Source organism: Curcuma longa, chromosome 11 (assembly GCF_044706935.1).
Source record: "Curcuma longa cultivar G26 ecotype Majalengka, Jawa Barat chromosome 11, ITB_CL_G26_1.1, whole genome shotgun sequence".
NCBI classification, from domain to species: Eukaryota; Viridiplantae; Streptophyta; class Magnoliopsida; order Zingiberales; family Zingiberaceae; genus Curcuma; species Curcuma longa.
In genome coordinates, this window is record NC_133871.1 from 6009535 (window position 1) to 6033249 (window position 23715).

At 37.7% G+C, this 23715-nt stretch overlaps 5 protein-coding genes across 9 annotated transcripts; 2 read left to right on the plus strand and 3 right to left on the minus strand.

Annotated features, from left to right (window-relative positions):
• Window positions 1–78: 78 nt before the first annotated feature.
• On the minus strand, window positions 79–3930 carry LOC141840807 (uncharacterized). The gene is made up of 5 exons (XM_074728876.1): window positions 3562–3930; window positions 1520–1605; window positions 1136–1441; window positions 890–973; window positions 79–716 (listed from the first exon to the last, which is right to left on the minus strand). Exons 1-5 carry the CDS (start codon window positions 3928–3930, stop codon window positions 284–286), a joined length of 1278 nt encoding a protein of 425 aa, XP_074584977.1. The 3' UTR covers window positions 79–283.
• A 910-nt stretch (window positions 3931–4840) lies between these two features.
• On the plus strand, window positions 4841–7079 carry LOC141841457 (lycopene beta cyclase, chloroplastic/chromoplastic). 2 transcript variants are annotated; one of them, XM_074729630.1, is made up of 2 exons: window positions 4841–4927; window positions 5241–7079. In XM_074729630.1, the coding sequence occupies exon 2, from the start codon at window positions 5282–5284 to the stop codon at window positions 6785–6787; it is 1506 nt and encodes a 501-aa protein (XP_074585731.1). In that variant the 5' UTR covers window positions 4841–4927; window positions 5241–5281; the 3' UTR covers window positions 6788–7079. The 2 variants fall into 2 exon arrangements, with proteins under 2 accessions (XP_074585731.1, XP_074585733.1); XM_074729632.1 differs by having other exon boundaries at window positions 4843–4927; window positions 5206–7079.
• A 458-nt stretch (window positions 7080–7537) lies between these two features.
• On the minus strand, window positions 7538–18413 carry LOC141838391 (transcription factor BIM2-like). Of its 4 annotated transcripts, none has more exons than XM_074725841.1 (8): window positions 17708–18413; window positions 16891–16975; window positions 16580–16697; window positions 10287–10356; window positions 10108–10200; window positions 8458–8849; window positions 8195–8327; window positions 7538–7894 (listed from the first exon to the last, which is right to left on the minus strand). In XM_074725841.1, the coding sequence occupies exons 2-8, from the start codon at window positions 16958–16960 to the stop codon at window positions 7787–7789; spliced, it is 984 nt and encodes a 327-aa protein (XP_074581942.1). In that variant the 5' UTR covers window positions 16961–16975; window positions 17708–18413; the 3' UTR covers window positions 7538–7786. The 4 variants fall into 4 exon arrangements, with proteins under 4 accessions (XP_074581942.1, XP_074581943.1, XP_074581941.1 ...); XM_074725842.1 differs by lacking the exon at window positions 17708–18413 and adding an exon at window positions 17048–17064; XM_074725840.1 differs by lacking the exon at window positions 17708–18413 and having other exon boundaries at window positions 7539–7894; window positions 16891–17090.
• A 320-nt stretch (window positions 18414–18733) lies between these two features.
• LOC141838396 (F-box/kelch-repeat protein At5g15710) lies at window positions 18734–21471 on the minus strand. The gene is made up of 2 exons (XM_074725849.1): window positions 21409–21471; window positions 18734–20981 (listed from the first exon to the last, which is right to left on the minus strand). Exon 2 carries the CDS (start codon window positions 20759–20761, stop codon window positions 19577–19579), a length of 1185 nt encoding a protein of 394 aa, XP_074581950.1. The 5' UTR covers window positions 20762–20981; window positions 21409–21471; the 3' UTR covers window positions 18734–19576.
• A 1318-nt stretch (window positions 21472–22789) lies between these two features.
• LOC141841387 (serotonin N-acetyltransferase 2, chloroplastic-like) lies at window positions 22790–23524 on the plus strand. Its single transcript, XM_074729551.1, has one exon. It carries the CDS (start codon window positions 22818–22820, stop codon window positions 23403–23405), a length of 588 nt encoding a protein of 195 aa, XP_074585652.1. The 5' UTR covers window positions 22790–22817; the 3' UTR covers window positions 23406–23524.
• The last annotated feature ends 191 nt before the right edge of the window (window positions 23525–23715 follow it).

A 23715-nucleotide genomic window follows, 5' to 3' on the forward strand; every position in this document is an offset into this window, starting at 1 on the left:
ATGAAACATCTACGCAGCTGCCAACATCCATGCTCAATCATATTGCGTTCGCATCCATAGTATTCGAAGGCTAGCATCAGAGCCCGACCATTCATATTGCATTTGAATTCATTGTGTTCCAAAGCTAAGTATGTGACTTCAAACATGCTATAGCACTCGCACACCAACATACTATTTCTATGACGAAGGCATATACTAGTGCCTCGAAACAAAACACAACAGAAACACAGTTATGCCACCCACAGATGGCGCTAGGTTAGATGGAAATCAACATAAGAGCCTCTCATCTTGGTTGCTTATAGTAGCCATAAGCAACTGTAACAGAAGCAATGGCTGCAACTACGGCAACAGCAGCATAGGCATCCCCTCGTTCCCAGCTCTCAAACCAGGTAGGCAACTTGAAGAGCTTCCTGGCGCGTGGACCTTGGTTGTTACTAGCATCACACAATTTGTTGTCACTCTCCTGCTCTATCTCTCGAGTGCTTTCACCTTCTGTTAGGATCATTATGGGTTCTTCCTTTGGCATAACTTGGCAGCAAGTTGCATTTGGATTCCCTTGGCAGCAGCCCGCATCAGGTGTTGCAGCATTGGTGCCACCATCAACAAAGGTATCAGTGTAGTCTTTGTGTTTGTTTTCATCTGATACCTCATTGAGCTGGACCTTAAGAAGATTCAGAGTGGTTTTCTGTTCTTCCTCAGATAAACCCATTTGTCCCCTGATCCAACATTAAACTCATCAGTTCAATTGCATGAGGTTTGCTTATAAAGCAATATAATGGTTGTCAAATTTATGATTGTTTTTTTAATGTGAAGAATAGATCATAAATGACTAACAATTTATCAAGTACAATCCAAATAAAATACCACCTCATACAAGACAATCAAGTACCTCCAAAGATGCTCCACAATTTTGCCTTTTCCAATGTGTTGCTCAAGCAATGTAGGCACATCCTCCGGAGTCACATATCCATACCTTAGGGAAGACAAAAACAAAAGTAAACTATTGCTTCCACTTTAAAGGTTATATTAAGAGAGTAATGTTATAGGAACTACACATGGAAGGCAGGAAGGGGAATGGTAATTCTCTGAGATGACAAGAAAAGCAAACTTATGCCATCTGATATTTTATCCTTACCAATGTCCAGACACTGCTTCACTGACAGATCGGCTAAATATGATGACATTGCCAGCATACTTATGACCACCAATGTGAGAGCAAGGGATAACAAATACTTCACCCTGTAGACCTCGTGATGATGTCTCTTCCTGGAATCGTTTAATTAGAGCAGGACCACAAACACCACACCTGCGATCTCGACTTCCATGAACACATACAAAGATATATGAACCGGAAAGTGGCTCAGGTGGTTTAGGAGCCCACTCAGAATTTTTATTAAGCACTTCATCAACAAAAGATTCAACGTCAAAATGTGTCAATTGCCTGTAATTAACAAATCCAATCAAGTCTAAGTGTGACTATACGTTCTGCAGTTTGATAGACTAAAGATTATTTACCAACCTGTATCTTATCATATCTGGAAAGATCAGCACATCACCATTTGAGAAATCAGTGCCATCCTCTCCTTGACAAATGGTGAGACGAGCCTACAAAAACAGGTGCAAGAAAAGCTCATGGCAAGACAGTGTGCATATATAACTTCAATTTTCTTATGATCCAACTTTACACATATATATCTTCTGACATAATATTCCCAAAGGGATGATATACAGGAAGAAAAAAACTATGATTTGTCTGTATATGGAATGAGACTATAGCATCAGAATGCATAAATAAAAGATAATTCATTATTAAATAGCAATAAGGTTAACAAAAACCAATGATCCATTAAATTGTATAAAAGGATCAACGTAGTTCACAAAAATAATATCAGAATCAGCCAAGGCAAAACAAAAAAAAAAAAACTCAGTATCAGTGATCAAGGTTGATAGGTTTGGAAGAAAAGCTATTAATAATGAATGACTTATAACTATGCTAATTATTTCCAAAAAATCTCTTCATACAATATGGTAAAGAATCGATTGATCTATTCAATTCATGCTGGATTCCTTCCAATTGCGAACTAGATGTGTCTGACTATTTGTGCCAATGTTCTATCACAGGTTGGAAGGGAATCTGTTTTCTTCTTGTTCTGGTGTAATTTTAACTTGGGCTGGTTGATCAAGATTGGAATCAACCAATTCAGTGAACTATGAGAGTAGAGATGTCAACAGATAAATGACAAATCCTCATTGTGCAACTAGATAAATGACAAAGCCATGCGTTAAGAGTAGAGATGTCAATGCTGAGCACGACCCGTGAGCCAAGTTCCTGCCCAACCTGACCCATAGGATTGGTTGGGCCCAACATGACATGAACCAATCTTTGGCAATCTATGCCAGGCATGACCCACACCATGTCAAGCACGACCTACATGGTGTCGGGCACAACCCACAGCGTGTCTGGCCAAGTCATGTCATAGGCAACCTGACCGGTTTGACACCCTTAATAAAGAGTAATATCCACTAGAAATGTTAAAATGGATGGACAAGGAAACACACTAATGAGAGGACTATTCTTGATTATTGCTCCATTAAAACTAATAGAATTACAAAGACTGTATAAAATGCAACTCTAGTAGAAATGTCAAACTTATGGTGAGATGTGTCAACATTCTTGAAGCACAAAGGTGCCAACTAGTTCAACTGGTGAGGATCATGCAACATATTGTCAAGGTCTTGGGCTCAAAACCACCTTTATCAAAATTTAAGGGTTTGAGAACTTTCATAAATGTTATCTAAAATAAATTCTTGTGCCATATACTACTCATTGCGTACAATTAGACAAACTAGAACTTCCTCTTTCTTTAAATCTATTTCAAACTTTTGTCAATGCAATTTTTTAGCTCAAAAGCTGCATTGCATCATCTGAAGGTCCTACTTGTTACACATGGTGTACAGAGGGAAATATAGGATAGCAATCTATGGTAATATATCAGAAAAATTCTTTCAAACAAACAAGACATTTACCACTCATTAGTGATCAATTCAAACAGGAGAATAATAACATATAGTAGTCATTCCATAATTAATCATCAAGAAAAAAGAATAACAAAATTCATTTAATTAGGATCCATGAGATAAAACAAAAAATATCCAGAAAAACATTCAATTCCTCAACAAACTATTTCAGGTACAGAAATTCTTTCTTAAGAAACAAAAGAAGCTCTAAGTGTACTGCAACGTGACATTTTGTAACACCCTCAACTCTATTACCGTAGCACAAGATGAATATGCATACGGACTCGCCACAAGAAATTAATGAACACGAGGGCAAGAATTAGGACAAGAATCTTGGATGTCTCTTTTCCAACACATTGGTCGCAGAAACGACAAAAAAGATTTGATCATACATTAGTTCATAATTTCTTGTTTAAAATATGATCAGCATACACTTTTTGCGCTCAAGTCGAACAGAGGAGTCAGATCATCACATATGATTTACCTTATGAAATGTATGAAAATCCTAGATGTCACTAAGAAACTTCGGGGGGCTAGACTCACCTTTTTATCGATCAAAGAATTAGAAGCTTTGATCTCCGCCGCCAGTAACCTCGGCAAGCGGTCGGAGTCCGACCCCTCAACGTGCGGAGGCCACACCTCAGGCGACTTGTAGCAGAGGAACAGGTGCCGAGAGTAGGGCTGGACCGTCCCCACCAACGGATTCGTCCCGAATTCCGGCCTTTGGAAGCCGAACTCCGCGTCTTCGCCGTGCGGGGTTCCGGCTTGCGATTCTAGCTGGGGCGCGAGGACAGCGGTTCCATCTCCGCCGGAGAAGGCGACCGGGGAGGAGAGAGGGGTAGAAGCCATGGAGCGACGAGGGTTGGAGCAGCGACGGCGCAGATCAAGAAGGCGTGAGAATGGTCTTGGCATTTGGGCAAGTGCGAGAGCGCTTGTGTATTTATAGTGGTTCGAAGAATTAAATATTTAAGTTATCAAAAAAATCATTATAAATTCGGCAAAAATTAAAAGGTATATATATATATATATATATATATATATATATATATATATTATACAATAATTTTAATTAAATTTGAATAATTTTATTTTATGCTTATAATTACTACCATAACATTAAAACAAAGATATTTTCAGAATGAAAAATAGTGAAAATATTATTTTTGATATTTTTTTTATATAAAGAGGCTCTGGATTATTAAAAAAAAAAATCGAAAACTGCGTTTGCGTGGCCACGTCACGCGCAACAAAATCTCTCGATGCCGAATCCGGTCCATTATCCTCTCGATGCCGGTTCGGTGCGGCCTAGGGCGGTCTAATCCGAGAAGAACGTAGCGACGGGGGACACGTTTCATGGCTCCCGGCCTGTTCTTCCTGGTGTCGGACGTGAATTAGGCGGCCAATATTGTAATATTAATTTTGTCAGGGTGCGGCTTGAGCAGAAAAAAACAATAATAATATGAGAACAATTTCACATGGGCCTAGAAATTTACCCATTTTTCAAATTTCACACTTTTTCATAAATAGGTCAAAGCAGGCTTTCCCTCTATTTCCAGTTTATCAAGAGAGTTTTAATTGGAGCTTTTTAACCAATTTTTTTTTAAAAAAAAAACTTTAAATGACAATTTCCTTACTTATCGTACGCTTGCTTGCAAATTGACTTTAATAGAGGGTGTATTTTGACAAGAAACTCCAGGGGATAGATGAAAATATTTCAAATTAAAGAGGTGAAACGATAAAAGTGGTTAAACTCCAAGGCGAGAAGACGCCAAGCCATTATATCAGTGAGTGCGTTTGGCAGGTGGCGATATGACGAGATTTATTGGCCTCACGAAGGCGTTCTTCGCCACTCGCCTTCTTCCAAATCCCTGAGCCCGGAGGGATTCTTCTGCTTCGATCGCTTCCTCCGGTGAGTATTTTCTACTACGTCGTCCTTTAGTTCCTCGAATTCTCTGCCGTCGTTTGTTTCCCGATCGCTAGGACTTGATTTTGGGGATAATAGAACCCATCGAGATCTTGGAATCTACTATTGTAGATTTCGGAAGATGGCAATTGCTCTTACATGCTTAATTCTTAGGTTTTGGTGAATCTATGAAGTTTGTTGCTCCTGTTATTTTTTGACATCTCGGAGCAAAATCAGATGTTCTGGGGATTTTGATTTTTTTTTAAAGCTCTTTTCTCGTCCAGAAATTTATTTTCTTGACACGAGCCTTCGGAAACAGGATCGGCGTTGAACTATTGGACAAGTTTCCGTCTTGTTTTGATGGATGCGCTTCTTAGAACTCACAGTAGGCTTGAGTTGCTACACCTCAGCCATGGGGTCAGCGGAAGGCATGGCCTCTCGTCTTTACACAAGCTTCAGAACAGCCTGATAGGCGGCTTCAGTAGGAAAGCTTACAGGAGATGGGGTTTTGCTAGAGCTAGCAGCAGTGCACTCCTTGAACTTGTTCCAGAAACCAAAAAAGAGAATCTCGAATTCGATCTCCCTTTGTATGACCCGTCTAAAGATCTCACCTTGGACCTTGCTGTCGTTGGAGGAGGTCCTGCGGGGCTGGCTGTGGCCCAGCAGGTGTCTCAGGCAGGCCTTTCTGTCTGTTCTATCGACCCATCGCCTAAGCTGATATGGCCAAATAACTATGGTGTCTGGGTGGACGAGTTTGAAGCTATGGATCTGCTTGATTGTCTTGATGCCACTTGGTCTAGTGCTGTGGTCTATGTTGATGAAGTGAAGCAGAAGTCTCTCGGCCGGCCTTACGGTCGGGTGAACCGCAAGCAACTCAAGTCAAAGATGATGCAGAGATGCATATCTAATGGCGTGCAGTTTCATCAAGCTAAGGTCATTAAGGTCATCCACGAAGAGAACAAATCGTTGTTGATTTGCAATGATGGAGTCACAATTCAAGCAGCTGTGGTGCTTGATGCAACTGGTTTCTCAAGATGCCTAGTCCAGTATGATAAACCTTACAATCCAGGTTACCAAGTGGCTTACGGAATCCTTGCTGAAGTAGAAGAACACCCTTTTGATGTGGATAAGATGGTTTTCATGGATTGGAGAGATTCACACCTCAAAGAAGGCTCAGAGTTGAAAGATAGGAATAGTAAGATTCCGACATTTCTGTATGCCATGCCTTTCTCATCAAACAAGATTTTCCTGGAAGAAACTTCACTAGTCGCCCGTCCTGGACTGCAGATGCATGACATACAGGAGAGGATGGTCGCTAGATTGAGGCACCTGGGCATAAAAGTGAAAGTCATTGAAGAGGACGAGAGGTGTGTGATTCCGATGGGTGGTCCGCTCCCCGTGCTCCCGCAAAGGGTCATTGGAATTGGGGGAACTGCAGGTATGGTTCATCCATCCACTGGGTACATGGTTGCTAGGACACTCGCTGCTGCTCCTATAGTTGCGGAATCAATTGTTCAATTCCTTGGTTCTGACCGTGGCCTCACTGGTGATCAACTCTCATTGCAAGTTTGGAAGAACCTCTGGCCAATTGAAAGAAGAAGACAGAGGGAGTTTTTCTGCTTTGGCATGGACATCCTGCTTAAACTTGACTTGGAAGGTACAAGGAGATTTTTTGATGCATTTTTTGATTTGGAACCTCACTACTGGCATGGGTTTCTGTCATCAAGATTGTTTCTTCCAGAGCTTGTGTTCTTTGGGCTTGCTTTGTTCTCCCATGCTTCAAATACTTCTAGGTTAGAAATCATGGCAAAAGGTACTCTTCCTCTTTTGAATATGATTAATAACTTGGCACGGGATAGAAAATAGTTTGCAGTCAATTCAGTGTAATTGCAATGCTGTATCTGTAATATGAATATCTTTGCCAGTTCATGTTAAATTGTCCTCCAACTGCTTCTGTGGATTTTTCAGTCCAATAAGAGATGAATCTGGAGTTCCGACTCTAGAGACACCTAATGAGCAAAGACGAGACTTGTGAGAATGATCTATGTAAAAAGTGTCAGTAGATGAATGTCTAAGGTGGTAAAACCAGATTGCTATGGCCAGTGAATTGTACCAGAGTATGTTAGTTCTTAAATCAATGTTACCTTTTCTCTTTTAATCTTTCGACACACTTGCTGGAAGGAATGAGTCTGAGAGGATGTGGTCCGACTGTCTTCTAACCTGCAAAACCAGTGTTGGGCGCGGGCTTAGCTTATGGCACGTTAATGCTTGAGGCAAGCCTGGAGTGCAGCAATTCAAGCAATAGCTTTACCTCTCTGTGTCGAACCCTTGTGCATGGCCCGAGAGACTCTTCCGCCCCTTGCTTGATGTTAAGTAGTATCAGTTGGTTCTTCTTTGGTCATCAACATCTTGCAATGTGTGTATCGAAATGAAATCTTCGGCTCTTGCAACTTGACCTCCTTTGTTTGCTCCAGCGAAAAGGATTGATGCTTTTCTTATTCCTATTCTCTAATAAATTTTCTCCAAATAAACAATGCGAGTTTGTTCTTCTTTCTACCATTTCCTCCTCCCCTACACCTTCATTTCCATGCATCCCTCCCTGGGTAACTCAATCCTTGCAAGTAAACAGGCCTTAAGCCATTGAGATGCTTGCTAAGGAACAGTCAGTTTCTGCATAAACAACACTTTAAACTAAACAGATGAAAGCGATTGTGTTTCTTGATCAATACAATTCGCGCAGCCAACCGGTTAATAAGGACCACTACATGGAAACCTCACAAAACAAGATGCAGAATACAAAGAATACACAATATGCTCATAACACCACCAGTTCATTTGGCAGGAGATCACAGGCACAAATAGGCATTAGCTGTTGTCTACCTTTTGCCTCTTAGTTTGTTCGGACTCCGAAAAGTTGCTCCCTGGCCCGGGCACCCCGATCACTTGATTCATAATTGAAGGGTCAGAAAGATCCTAAGAAACAAGTAGCAAATACTAAGCTTGCATATTTAGACAGGGCATGGCCATCAAGTGTTCTGAAATCCAGTAAATGAAATCTCTTAATCAGTAAATGAAATACTTGATACGTATGACAATGAGTTTAAGCAAGTAGCCATTAGAAAACCAATTGCAGCTAAGAATACTATACACATGCACAATTAACCCTAGGTGACATGAGTGCTCTAGTCAAACTGATCCAAAGTATGCAATCGATGATCATGCCGTCTAGTTAAGTGAAAGATAAGGGAAAAATATAAGATAAATAGTTCATACCTTTGCATCGGACACATTAGTGTTGGTAGGCCTTTTGATTGCACGCCTACCAAGATTAATCTGTACAGAAATGCTTGCTTGCGACAGGTCTAGTCCTGAACTAGCAACCGCTTGTGATAGCGTAGTCAATAAACTGCATCAGGTAATATAAAGATCACTTATTTCATGTTTAGCAACAGAATAGAATATGTTCTTATTAGAAAGACATTAACAATTACACATTAGTTCAGAACAAAAAAACTAAAGGTTGAATGAGGACTCACCCTTGGGAGTAGACACTAGAAAAGCTAATTGTGCCCTCATCTATGGTCAATTCTTGCTCATTTTCACAGCCCACAGTGCAATCAGCCATGCAGGATGAACCTTGCCACTCAGATTGGGAATGAGATACTAAGTTTTCGGAGTCTGTAATTAATCTCTCTTGAGGCTGCATAAAATCAGATCCCCTACCAACAGAAGCATAATAGTTTGACTGCATTGGAACAAGATTCACATCAGCTTCTGCTACATTCTGCACGTTCGAGAGAGAGATTTGTTCCCCCAGATTGGTATTATCAACAAACTTTCCAGCAAACAAGAGGCCAGATGGAGGACCATTTTTAGCAAGGTTAGAAGGGTCTGTTATACTCTCTCTAGACCCTCCTTGATTGTTGCTCTGGTAGCCAAGAAAAATCATTAGTCAAAATCTACCGACTAAAGCAAAGCATAAGATAAAGAAGAGCAGAACGCACATTGCAAATGACTATATGCTACTATGCTAAAAAAGGAAGACTGCCCAGATTTAACTTATCATTCAAACTAAACCTGGTTGCATTTCGCTCAAATATGAAACTAAAATGAGCAATATGATAGCAAACAAATGCCAGTTCCCAGTTAACCAAAAATCAACTGTCGCACATCAGTTTCCAATTTAGTTTCTAAATACAATATTCTTAAGACATTTCCATATATAAATTAAATGTGCATTTGAACAAACTACATAAATAGTATGTTCTTTTACACATGCATTTACAATGTTGACTAGTGTGCCTAGTAACTCCTAGACCTCCACTATCGTTTTGTTTTTTTGCCTCCACTATTGTTTTGTTTTTTTGCTAATTTGAAAAAGAACAAAAATGACCGGCATAAAACTAAGTTAATCAATCTGGTAATTGCAAACATTCCAGATTATTTGTTTTGGTTTCCATTAAGATCATATCTCTTACATTTGATAAGTAGAGCACTGAGAAGAAGGAAATTAATTGGTAGCTTATATTTTCAGATCAGGCAACCACCACAGTTTTACCTTAATTGGGTCCACAAAACATTTACAAGCTCAAAACTATCTTACCACAACCTCATCAAGCAAAACAAATGCAATTTCAGAGTCTGATGATACAAAATACCCTACTATCTCTTCCTACTTCTCCACTTGTCACAATAGCTAACAAAATTGATTTTTAGTGAAACACCATTCTAGTTTCTTCAAAACATACGGGGTTTGTTCCATTTTCTTTTTGGCTTTCATGTACAAGATCATGGATTAAAAACACAAGCAGACACAGAGATTACCTTTTACCCATATCCTAAAAATTCACAATCCAAACATATAGAACAACTGTTATCTATTAATTGCATCTGGTTGATTATAAATTATTAAGGCTATGACATAGTTCATCCAACCTAGAAATATAGCCCTATTTCAGCCACAAAAGGCAGGATATAAATATTGGATTCTGACAGAAAGGTCATATGACCCATGTCCACACACAGTTATCATTCACACAGTGAGAATGAATAATCTTGCAAATAAATTATAAGTGCTCAGTTAAACATTATGTCTACCACCATATTAATTGGCATCTACATGGAGGAAGCCTATAAATGTGAATTCTTTATCAAGCCATATTTACAAAGAAATGACAGAAGATTACCCATGGTATCAATTTCTCATTTTCCTGATTCCAGCTCGGGAAGGTTTCATACTTTTGTACCTTTTCTTGTAAAAATTTGACATATTCAATAACCTGCAAGGAGAAACAACAACAAACTTCTCAAATTACTAATTGCACAGGAATAAAAATTATTGAAAACATCAGAATCATGCATCTACCTCTAAAAGAAATGAAGCTTTATCCCTCTTCTGATCACACTGAGGTATGAGGTCTCTAAGTATCTGAAATCTGCACGGTGGAGTAGGATCAGTTTTTAGATTATAAAATATGGATAGTTCTATTAGCAACAATATAGCAAGCATTATTTGTTTTCTCAATTTCTATTACTCCACAATCCAAAGAAGTTTGTTTTAGCATTTTTTTCATAAATGCTTTGAATAATTATAGCCCTCATAAACACCAAAAACCAATTGAAACAACAATAAACTACAAGGATGTAATATTAAATTTTGTTTATTCGAAGTCAAGAAAGGCTAAGTGAAAGATCTAACTTTTGAATGATTCATGGGTGACTTAGTACAGGATGAGTTTCATAATTACCTCAGTTTGCAAATATCACTTCATGCAAATGCAGAGGGAAGTAGAAAAAAAATTTTATAGGTCGTGACATCAGCAAATTTCATGGCCACAAGTAATTTACATGATTGAGGAAGCATATTAATCCAAGTCAGTTTACACACACAAAAAAAATAGTGCTGCTGACTATTGAGCAAGATGTACAAATGGTTAACTTTTTCAGAATTCATGCCAAATCTATATGCATTTATAAGTTGTGTTCAACACTTGGCTTCCCCATTTCTTACCACAAAATTTTTTTCCTTTAGATTGAATAGCTAATCAAAAGTTCCCATTTACGATCTACTTGCAGCATCATATATTCACAATTATATTAATTTCAAAATGGTAAATTTCTAAATGGATTCTGACAAGCTTCAGTAGAAAACCATGCAGATTAGTTGCAAGATTTCCAGAATGGAAAAGCTAATATCCCATTTAAAGTTCTAGGTTTCTAATTGATTTAGGAAATTCTTCATAGGATTTGATTGTGTGATTGAGACAAAAATGGTCCCATCATTAAGGCAAACATACTACTTCATCATCAGAATGCATCAATGGGACATAAACCAAAAGTTAGAAATCTAAAGTCACCTAATTTAGATCAGTTGTTGCAACTCATAAAGCACCAATAAATCTGAACTACTTGAATAACTATGTAATGAAGTTACTATATATAATACCTATTTCATCTCTCTTCTTAAATAGTTTTCCCTTAGGTAAACTCTTACTCTCCTTAAGTCCTTCTTTTCTCTCTTCAGTTCATAAGGAATTTCTCTATAAATTCTAAAACTTTTGTTCTAAGAAATCTCCTAATAGAAAGATCAGCAGTTTGCTAGCATCAGAAATGGATCAACATAAATCAAGTTGGGCATTTGGGATAATCATATTATTTTATACTATGATCACTTTACTTCTCACTCCATAATAGCAAAAATTTCATATACAGCATCATCTTCTCTATTTGGCATTTGGAAATTTTAATGAGTTTTTACGGACCTTTCTTAATAGTATCCTTTGCAAAATTTTATCATAATAGTCACATATTCTACAAAGACAAGTGATTCCACCAATATAGTTAGTTTTTGAGATCTCTCTTCATCGTTGTCGAAATCACCATAAGATAATCAAAGAATTCAAGTATTAATTGCATTGGATGGGTAGGATAGTGAATTGAAATCAAAGGGCAGCCCGGTGTATGAAACTTCCGTCAATGCGAGATCTCGGGAAAAGGTCTATTGTACGCAACCTTACTTTATATTACAAGAAACTATTTCCGCGACTCGAACCCGTTACCCTTAAGTCACACGACATCAACTTTACCGTTGTGTCAAGGATCCCGTTCATACAAATAAAAAAAATGTTATTCTATCATGTTAGTAATTGAGGTGAGATTCTAGGAAGCACCAAAGCACAAAATCTTGAATTGTGCCGAAGTTTTAGTCTATAACTAGAATGATATTATTTTAGTATCGTATCGATGTTTCGATGCATATTGAAATTTTATACCACTCAACAAGAACAATGTTTCTTCCTTTACTTCATCTTCTTTCTCCTTCAACCTCTAATCTGTCATCGACATAATGCATCGGAGCATTGGCACGATACTCGAACAGTATTTTTTTAGTCAAAGTCAAGATTTTGAATCTTGATGCCGAGTGGTATCGAGTTTCGGTGATTTACCGACACGATACATTTCGTCCGTTTTGCCTGACACAATACGAGATTTTAAACCATAGGAAGCACAATGCAGAAGATTTGTTGTCACTTCAATCACAATGATCAACTTAGGCCACTGTAACTAATCAATCTAATCGCATTGTGATGGTGCCATAGTGGTGAATGACATTTGTCTAGGTTATAATGAGGGTTGTAGGTTCCTTCTAGCTATCCTAAGAACACTTCCTCTTGAATTGTAGGCCCTTTCCTGCCTAAGTGCTAGCAGTTCAATTTTAAACCAACGACATTAAAATTCTTCCAATAGCAAATTCATGGTTGTTGGCTGGGGAATCAATTGCCCATCAATCCTACAATGGTTGAATGTCTATTATATGTTTACATATCCATTTAATAATGCAATATTTATAAATAATGTCATACTTATTAATACAACATTAATAAATAATAAATATTATAACCAATAATCAAATCATATTTTTGTTTAAATCATTCGATAGTACTAGATTATTAATACAATTTTTTATAAAAGTAGTATTATGTATTATTCAAATTACGGGATCTAGTTAGGTCAATTAACTACATTTGACATGGCTTTTAATTGAAGGGCAATTTTAGGATCACTATTGACCAAGAGATTATTGTGTTCTCTCTCATGCCATAATAATCTTTCTTAATCCACAATCCTCAATCAATAGAAAGCAAGAAAGATAGGTGAGGTGTTTAACTCTAACGAGCAATGACAGTTGAATGAGTCATGCTTGATCTCGTAGTGAATCTTGAACCTTGAAAAGGCTAAGCTAATCAAGAGGGCGAGGAAGACTATAGCTCCCTAACGTACGAGTTCTCTATGAATATCCTTTTTCTAAATTTTTTCTCAATCTTTATGAGATGGAAACTTCTCAAAAAGAATGACTGACATCAATCTAACTCGAGCAACCTTGTGTTGCTAATTACCAATTTTGTACTACGATTTCTTTCATGATATTATAAACATGCCAAAACAAGGTTAAAATCTCGTGACATGTTAATGTTTCGATCTCAAATCGAAATGCTACAATTTTGATATCGTATTATCTCATGCCAATATGATTTCAATATTTATTTAATTGAATTATTAATGACAATATGATTAACTTTACTTAGTATAAATTATAACTTTTAATTATCTATTTTATTATAATTAATTATTTACTCAATAATTAATTAGATTACTGATCAATGTTTGTTTTATGTTTATATTTATTGATTAAAACATTGGAATGAACAATGAGAAAATGGGAACCAAAGAAGCTATGGAGGAGAAGCCAAACACGATCTCACTAAATTCTAGTTTTTTTATCACTTGCTCACATGATCTCTCTCGGTCTCTCCCTACATCACAAAAGTCGAAACTCAAGTCTAGTTGATGTTAGATACTAAATTTTATCCTATTTAAAATTTTGCATCTTAATTTTTAAAAAAAAATTAGAGACTAATTAAGCTTAAATGAATTAATATTTTAAGTTTTAGGGGTCAAATGAAACTCAATTTAGGGTTGGGTGGAGTCCATCGAGCAGACAGCGATTAGGTTAGATGAGTTCAAAACAGGCTCAATTTGCATTTTATTTTTTTCGGTTTAGGACTAAACTAACATCATGTATGGGGTAGTCCAATAGTCCAGTTCAATGAGTTCAATGGTTACTAAAAGTTATAGGAGGTTAGAAGTTATTTATACTCTACTCCCCATTTCTCTCTTCGCATGCTCTCCTCACTCCACTCCCTGAATTCTTCTCTTCCTCTACCTCACGACATAGTCAATCACACACATGATTCATGCAATTGCCTTCTCACATATCAATCGAGGAAAATCAATAAAGCCTGGCTGTGTTAACTAGCATGACTCAACACTTTAAACACCAGGCCAAAGTTTATTTAAGAAGATATTTTAGATCTTTGACTCTTTGGATTCATCACTCATTTTAAGATGGTAAGAAAATCTTCAGGTTTGTACCGATTGATAGGTGCACTAGTATCTCAATTTAATTTATTTAGTTTCTCTCAAATATTTGATTAGCGGATGTCTTCAAATAATCTCAAAGTCTCTAAGAACATGCTTAGAAAGGTGCAAAATAATAATGATTGTGTTATAGAACAATTGATTAAAGATAATGCTTTAAACAAATCCTCAACTAGTATTTCTTATCTAAAGTATTTTTATTGATAAGAAAGTCATGGCAAAAGAATCTAATTTAAACAAATTACAAAAGAATAATGACCTAAAAGTTTTATCTTTTGTAATATCTATATAACAATATTATTAATAATTCAATATTATCTTAATTTGATACAAGTAGATTTTTAATTAATTATTCTATTTCCGACCCAAATAAAAAAAATTGAAAGATAGTTTGCGTTGTAAGCAACTTTGTCAATTTCATCTATCTCATTCTTTTTATTATATATGAAAATAATAAGTATCTTTAAATCAATATAATATCACTAAATAATTCTCTTTTAGTTTCTATTTAAACTTATATGTTGGAAATTAAATTTTTAGTTTTGACTATATTTGGTTATCTAAGTTTACACTTATCTTAATGGTTACCTATTGATATTTTGACTACTGTATGTATTAATCTTTTCAAAGCAATTTTTTAAGGTGAGTTTAATACAATTTAAAATTTTCAAAATTGCTTTTTATTTTTTTTAAAATATATTTTATGGTTGAATATATCTTAGATTTTCAATATGTTTGTTGTCAAGATATCACTTAATATTTTCATTGCCTTTTATTGAAAGGTTGATGAAGGCTACTACATAATAGGTTTCTTTAAATTGAAGGACTAACAAGAAATGATGAATTATCTTAACTAGTTTCTTAGTGAATTTACTTGTGGGTTAGATAAATATGTTTTAAAGAATTTTTCATTGTATATAAACTAATATTAGTGGTACTTCTCCATTTTTATAAGATGTTTAGTTTCAAGATATATATAAATTTTAATCTTAGTTGTTTCAAATTTAATAATTATTTTTTATCAGTATTAAATTTCAACAAATAACTCATACATTTTAAATTAACAAGGTGAGCAGTTTAATTTAATAAGCAGTAAAATTTCCAAGTAAATATTTCATGTTTGATTGATGATTTCAAAATCTTTCAGCTTAAGAAGAAACTAATTATCATGGGTTTTCGACAAGTTAATTATATGCTTAACATAATTCTTAAAGGATATAGGAGTTCAAATTTTCAAGATTGAAACAGTTCTTAATGCAGACTTGAGGACTTGTAAATTAGGCTTATACCCTTCAGTTCACTAGCGCAATTTACCAACCAAAGAATTAGTTGCCTAAGCATAAAGGAGATTAGAAATCAATGCCACAAGGTTGCTTGAAATGTCTTTGGAGATTAAAAGTGGTACTCTTCCTATAAATACGGACTCGAAAATGCTGACTTCAAAATTGGAAATTTACTTAGCAATTGACAGGTCTCAAGTAGAACACACATTATGTTCAAGATCATTGTCATATCATATTGACCATTCATCCACTTCCATAAAAGATGGTCCAAATGATTTCTAAATACTGGAATCAGAACAGTTCATCCAACTATAGCATCAAATAAACAAGATAATGAGAATGCAAAATAAATTGGTTGTGCAAGGCTACAAGAGATTGTAGAGCATAACGAGTCCCATATAGGCCAGACAGATGAAACAAGGGAAAGATGCAAACAGAAAATAGCCAAAATAAAGTCAACTGGGGGTGAATTTCAAGTCCTTTTAAGCTGAAAAGGAACAAAAACACCATTTTAAATTTAAAAGATGCCAAAAGTTCATGAAGCCTTAGTTAAATAGTTAAAGATAGATCTAAAAGAGCTGTATAGATGAACTGAAGAACAAAATGTCTAATTTTGTTCTCATAGAACGAGGACAAGTTACAGCTGGTGATGAATAATTATTTATCATCTTGTTCACGTCACCATTGCACAAAGCAATGTCAACCTTGTTTGTATTGTTCCAATTAAATTTGTCCACAAGTCCCCATTATAACGACCAAGGAACAAACTGAAGTTCTTGATTTAGACCAAAAACAAATAATTGAATTTCCTGAAATTAATCAATCACATTCGACTTAACTTCTACCAAGCTCTTTTTTTTATATTTACTGTGTGTCATAGATTTAACTTCTACCAGAAGATGTTAGAGTGCGAATGCAATCCGAACTCGTGACCAACCTATCATTGATTTTGCACCTACGACGCTGCTCGGTTGCTGAATGCTTTGATTTTGGCGTAGTTGGCGTGCCTGGTTTCTGCTCACCACTCTTCCCGTCCACCTTCCCCGTCATTTCCGCTGGAGATAGCAAATACCGCAGAAAAAATAATTAAAAAATAAAATTGAACTTCGAGCGAGTAAAACCAATTGAAGTACTCAAAAAATAAATTGCGGCAGAATAGTATCTCAGCAGATGAAAGACGAGACCCTTTCAAACCTCTAGTTTCTCTTTTGCTTCTTAAAAAAGCAAGAAAGAAAATCTCAAACACACCTCTTTGAGACGATCCTTGAGCCCTCCTGAGCTCGTCCTCGTCGCCGCTCGATCTGGAAAGAGACTCCATCAGCTGAACGCTACCCTGTGAACGAAGGAAGGAAGGAAGGAAGGTTCACTAGCTCAGATTTAGAAGAGAGGCGAGATCGACGGAAACCCTAATCAAAAGGTGATTTCCCCCGGTCTTCTCCGACATGGAAAGCAATCAACGAGACAGTATGACACTTTTTCAAAAAACTGCTCGTAAGATATAGTAACTCCCAATGCACCACGTTTATTTTTCATTAGGGTTCTCATATTTTCTAAAATGTATCAAATCCATCACAAACTGTAAATTTATCTCAACTTTTTTTAATTAAAGTATTTAAAAACTTAAATCTTTATTATAATTTCATCTTAATCTCCGTTAAACTTGACGTGGAACCATTACCTTCCTCCAAATAGGATTAAAAAGTATATTAAACTCATGACATTTGTCATTTAACAAAATGTATGCATGATATCGATGTAAAATTATCATCTTTTCCTCTTCTCCTCGTTTCTCAATAAATCACCTCGGCTATTATTATTATTATTATTATTTATATCTCATCCCGACTTCGTCATATTAATCATAAAAATAGATAGTTAACTAACTTCTAAAATACTCATCCTACTAAAATCCAAACTTTGATCATCATGTCCGTGGGAGCATCTCTACTACTGTTACCATATGAATAGCTCTAGTCTTACTTTCGCTAATAAAAAATAGACAATTCCCCAGGCCACTTGGGAAGAAGGTGAAATGAAGAAAAAGAAAGCTTTCGTCGGTGCGCACCAGCCTTGTTGGTTCAGTAGAGATTATCCCAGCAGCAACTGTCGATAAAAAGAATAAAATAAAATAGAGTAATACAGCAATTGTTAAGAATGTCGTAGCATTTTATGAATTGAGCCCACAGAAATCAGATGAACTGCTTAATCGTCAAGAGAGATGCTGATATAACAATTTTCAACCTTGTCATAGCAGTCGGAGCCACGAGAGAAAACTTGCTCCCAAACTTGATTCATCAGCATCGCTATGAAGATTCTTGAATTTTGAGTGCCAGTGCAAGTGCCGTAAAATTGCTGATTGTCAAGAGAAATGCTGCATTTTCCACTATCCGAGCACTCTTTCGCTGACTGGATTCATCAGCATCACTATGCAGCTTCTTGAATTTTGAGTGTCAGTGCCGAGTACTGTAAAACATCTGCTTCTGCTCTCAGGATCACAAGTTTACTCTGAAGAATTGCTGATTGCCAGGAGAAATGCTGATATAATATTTTCCAATCTCATCAAAGCTAACAGAGCCACCCGAGAAAGACTATAGAAACTCTCTCCCTAACATGATTCATCTGCATCACTATGAAGCTTCTTGAATTTTGAGTGTCAGTGCCAAGTAAACGCCTGCTTCTGCTCTTGGCTCACAAATTTACTAACTCAAGACTGTCCCCATCATGCCACAGTTTCCGTCCACAACGGTTCATTCTACAGCATCAAAGTCAACAGCCAAGTTCCTGTTTGATCAGATAATAGATTAGATGCCATTAGAAAATTCCTTGAACAGAACAAGGTTAGCAGAAAACTAAAATTGTTCAGATCGGATTCTTCTGTCTGGTATACTAATATGTTTTCTATGATAACAAAAATGCACAACCTATAATCATAGTAGAAAATTACTGATGTCGGTAAATTAAATACCAAAAAAAAGAGAGTTGATATTTGAAAAATGTTGACAAAATCATGTTTCAAAACTCTACCAAAATAAGGATGACCTAGAGTTTCTTTATAAAAATAGTTGTTAAGGGACATGAGTATTTACCAGGTATGCCTCAGGTCAGTTTGGCCTTATATATGCTTTCACCTGTAAGTGTAATCTTGATACAATATCTAGCAGTTGACTGGCATATCTTCCAGTAGAGCATATAAACCAGAAAAAAGCATGTACAGATATCATTATGTCAAAGCGACAGCAGATGCCCAGAATATTGCTCTTCTAGGAGATTCAAGAAATGCTTTTATGGTGAAGTGCACCTTAATTCACAAGGCAGAACAAACTGAAAAGGCTAATGCCAGTTAATATTTAATCCACGAAGCCATCTAGGCAAGATCAAGGAACTCTGATACAAGGCACACTAGCAAAGCAGTCTCGGCAAGAATCTCAGACCTACACAACTTCTATTCATACACATTTCCCTGCACCAAAATTATCCTGTTCGTGTAGCTCATTTCATAATCATTGTGTAGCATATTCAGTAATCTTTATGTTGAACCTGCAGAAGAGGTCCAGTATGTGGTCTCTTCAAGGAGATTCAAGAAATGCTTTTATGGAAAGATGCATCAGTCTCACGAGGCAGAACAGACTGAAATAGTATACCAAGTCATAGTAAATTCACAAAATTAAGAACAAGTGGACTGTCATACGAGGCATGCTAGCACAGCAATCTAGGGTATCTTCTCTCATTTAGGCAACTTCTCTTCATATACATTTCAATGCACCAAAATTGTCTGGTTAATGTAGCCCATTTTGAATATTAATGTTCTAGAATTAAATTAGTGAAAGTTGGTCTCTTGGAAGAAAAAATTAACTATTCAAAAAGCCCATATTATGCAAAGGTGACTTTCCTTGAGTACCACTACTATCAATCTGGTCCTGACCAAGTAACAATTTCAGAAAAGTTTGTCAAACCTTGGTTGATAAAAGCAAACCTGAGTACTGCATAATTGGATCACCCATCCTACAATCCATGACCATGCTTTTTTGTCAACATCATAGAGAAGACCTTTCCCCTGATTCCAGGAAGTAAAACATATTTGATTGTCCTGTCCAAAACAATCAAATCTATCAGCTGATAATCTCAGAAGGGCCCTGAAATACTTTGGTGGCATCCTACTGATTTCAACCCATGCTGTCTTTGCGTGATCAAGCTCCCAAATGCGAATGCTTTGCAAAGTGCTGAAAAGCCCAATCCTTCCCACTAGAAACAAACGTTTTTTTGCACCAGCAACTAAATAACCATCCAGTAATGAACGTGGAAATTTCGCTGGAATGTGTTCCCATTGTCCCATATCCACTCGATACATCATAAGCCCGAGTGGTGAAAGAGTCTCTAAATAAAGCCTCGAATCACAAAATGCCATTTTTGATGAACATAAAGTAACGGCTGGCATTACCTGATGAACTGACCAACTATCGGGTCTTGAGTAATAGACTTCCGTCGGCAAAGTTTGATCTCCAAGGATATCACCACCTGTAGCAATCACTTTAAAAGCACAGTCCACCTTATCAACTACCAAGGTCAATTGCCTTTGCTGATTGTGATGCATGCTAGGCAATACCTTCCATGTCTGAGTTAAGGGATTGCAAACAAGGATTTTAAAGTCAAGCCCATCATATCCAGATAAACAAAGAAGACCTCCTGAAGAACCAACCAGCCAAAAAGCCCAATCTGGTAGAAATCCAAAAGGGATCTTGTACCATGTTTTCAGGGGTAGGCTGAAGACCGAGCATTGATATGCCTGTGAGCTTTTCCAAAATGTGAGAAGGCAGGGTCCATGCGAAGGAACACGAGAGTGGGCTGCAAGAAAACTACGGTCCTGAAGAATTGAGTTCCACCGTCTGCAGACCGGCATCAACCTGAAGATCAAGAATGGAGGCACCCTTGCAAGTACCTCCATTAGTAAGTCCTCGGGTAAAAGTGCCCATATGTGATCCTCCATGTGGATATCTGAATGGATTATTTTAGCAAAAACTGAAACTGACTCTTCATCGAAGCCTCGTGGTTTCGTCTTAATCACTTTCTGCCTCGATGGACTTATGCTCCGTGACATAGATGGGCTTATGCTCCGTGACATAGTTGAGAGAACAGAAGACTGAAGGTATGAGCGAGTGACTTAACTGAAAACGAACTCAAAGAAGCAGCATTCGCCCTAAGTAAAATGGAAGACCAACCACGAGGCTACTGCAAATGCAGTTCCAGATGGTAAATCCACTGCCTGACCTTTCCAAGAATAGACGATGCTTGCTGTTCCGATGGCTATCCAGACGGCAGAGGTGAGAGGACCAATTCTAATTCTACACAGTACCAAAGCCATCAAAGAATTTGATAAGGTTAATGGCAGATGAAAGGAACTTCACAGTTAGAATACGACGCATAAATGCTTTCACAAGAACAAGGGGAATTGAAACCCTAAACCGAAGAGAATTGAAAAATTCGAAAGATCCCTAGAGGAAAAGGGACAGAAAATCCAACCAGATTAAAGGGAAATTGACAGGGAAGAAAGAACAATGTCCAACTTATAAACCAAAACCAAGATGCTACCTTTCTCGATCCACCACCGGAAAAACTGCAGTTCAAGCGATATTCATAGCAAAAAAGACAAACACGAGCGAAGGCCTCGCAGATTTTGACCAGACCGAGGAGATGAATCAACAAAAATAAGAAGGAAAAAAAATCTTAACGGAAAGAAATCGACAATTTTGAGTATTTGAAGAGGCGTACCGATCGAATTACCCTTCGGACGATGAGTCGAGAGATCGACCGAAGGACAGAGTTTATTCCTTCTTCACTGTGTTGTTTGATCGGGTATGATCCAAGCCGTGGATAGAGTCCGCCGAATCCAGTGGGCCCAAGGCTGAGCTGTCATATGCATTTGGTATTCTACAACTAATTTAGCAAGAAATATAGAATATATAATTGGCCTGCATATTAATATTACATTATTTACACGCCACGCCGTAAAATATTTCTACTTACTTTGAATTATGTTTTTCTTTAGCAATTGTCTTCCTTAATTTTCATCAGGTGAATTTCATTTCACTCCAAAAATTAATTTAATTTTTAAAAAATGCCGTCAAAATGAAACGTCAGGTATCATTAATACTTGATTATCCATCCAAAATTATTAATAAAAAACTTATTTAATTTAAGTAATAAAGGATTCATAAGTAATCTTTATATCTCCGACACCATCGAACGAACGTCAATCTGAGAATCCAACTCAGAATACGATTACTTTCAATTTTTAATAATTTTTTCAATTCTAAGGTTATCGAGAATCGCATTGATCGCCATTGTTTCTTCGCATGGAAGACTCGTTGGGCATCATTCCTTCTTACGGAAGGCTCAATGAGGGTTGGCAGTGGCAACGACTCATCGATTTAGTGAACAGGACACTCGACAAGCGGTGTTGGCTTGACCTCACTACCATTCATTCATTTGGAAGCCTTGCGTAATTAAAATTATACATAATTATCGTCAACTAAAAGCACCCTTACCCTTAGAATATGAAGACTCTTAACTTGTTTCCGGGGCATAATTAAGTTGGTTAAACAAATAGATTTATTGATATTGACAAGGGTTGAATCTTAGTGGAGCTGAGGCAATACCCTTCTCCGTTGTAATCAACAGTAACTTTTTGATTTGCCTCTTTACATATAATCATGAGATTGATTATATGGCCCCCGGAGCATAACTGAGTTGGTTACGACGCAGCAGACTTACAGAAGAGGGCAAGGGTTCAAATTCACCAGGCAATACCCTCTTGCGTTGTGACCAAATGCAGTTTCTCAATTTACCCTCCTCACAAATGGTCGTTATGGCGGATTCTTTCTTTTTGCAGAAAAGATGAGATCGATCATGTGAAATTTCGAGATGACGAATTTCACTTTTTGTTGAAGCGAAAGACTCTTAACTTCATCTCTCCAAGAGACATGATTTATGCTAAATGGAATTTTTTTGAAATAAAATACAAGTAAAATTTAGAAATTTTAGCAATGATAAATGGGAATTTATTTTTCTTTTTGAAAAAGAGAAAGAAAAAAAACAGAACGGTGAAAAATATCACTTTGCTTTATCTGATGCTTCTACAGAGAGGCCAGAAACATATCCTCCATCGAGCGACCTCGGCCATGCAATCCCGCGGCCTCCTCCTCCCTCTCCGCAGCCCTTGGTCGTCCCCAATCCCCCTCCGTCACCGGATCTCCTTCCCCACCAAACCCCTCTGCCTCGCGGCCGCCAGCTCCTTCACGGTATCGGACGGCGAGCTCGAGTCCCGGGGCTTCCGAGTCCGCCGCAGCCCCGGGGGGCTGGACTTGGCGGCGCTGAACGAGGTGTTCGCGCGGGTAGGGTTCCCGAGGCGGGACCCGGAGAGGCTCCGGCGCGCGCTGGGGCACGCAAGCGAGGTGGTGGTGTGGATAGAGGAGCTGCGCGGGGGCAAGCCGGTGGCGTTCGCACGGGCGACGGGGGACGGGGTGTTCAACGCGGTGGTGTGGGACGTGGTGGTGGACCCGCCGCTGCAGGGGAACGGCCTGGGGAAGGCGGTGATGGAGCGCCTCGTGGCCGACCTCCGCGCCACGGGCGTCTCCAACATCGCCCTCTACGCCGAGCCGCGCGTGGTGGGGTTCTACCGGCTCCTGGGTTTCGCCGCCGACCCCGGCGGCATCCAGGGCATGGTCTTCTCCCGCAAGAACTTCCAGAAGCAGCGGAAGACCAGATAATTCGATTCTATCCTTCACAATGTGATTCTTAATTGTTACAATAAAGACACTTCCTTTGTTCTTGATTATTAATCATCACTACTATCAACCTTTTGAGGGGAAAACTCTTCTGATTCCAACTTATTTAATCAAACAAAAAAAAAAAACGCAATCTTCGATTTCATTCCATTTCTGCTGGAACAAGAGATGATTGAGCAAGTAGATTCTTCAAGGAAAGAACGAACTACGTACCCAAACTACATACTCGAACTTCGTCTCGAATTGATCCATCAGCAATTTGAATCTCTCTTTGCTTTCGAGTGATCATCGA

Coding starts and splice junctions, on each gene's coding strand:
- LOC141840807 (XM_074728876.1), bottom strand. CDS start 3,930: ATGCCAAGACCATTCTCACGCCTTCTTGATCTGCGCCGTCGCTGCTCC. Junction 1,442..1,519: donor CCAGATATGATAAGATACAG/GTTGGTAAATAA, acceptor TGTTAATTACAG/GCAATTGACACATTTTGACG. Junction 974..1,135: donor GAAGCAGTGTCTGGACATTG/GTAAGGATAAAA, acceptor GTCTTCCCTAAG/GTATGGATATGTGACTCCGG.
- LOC141841457 (XM_074729630.1), top strand. CDS start 5,282: ATGGATGCGCTTCTTAGAACTCACAGTAGGCTTGAGTTGCTACACCTC.
- LOC141838391 (XM_074725841.1), bottom strand. CDS start 16,960: ATGGAGTCTCTTTCCAGATCGAGCGGCGACGAGGACGAGCTCAGGAGG. Junction 16,698..16,890: donor TCAAGGATCGTCTCAAAGAG/GTGTGTTTGAGA, acceptor TGCTATCTCCAG/CGGAAATGACGGGGAAGGTG. Junction 7,895..8,194: donor CTAATGTGTCCGATGCAAAG/GTATGAACTATT, acceptor CTTGTTTCTTAG/GATCTTTCTGACCCTTCAAT.
- LOC141838396 (XM_074725849.1), bottom strand. CDS start 20,761: ATGTCACGGAGCATAAGCCCATCTATGTCACGGAGCATAAGTCCATCG.
- LOC141841387 (XM_074729551.1), top strand. CDS start 22,818: ATGCAATCCCGCGGCCTCCTCCTCCCTCTCCGCAGCCCTTGGTCGTCC.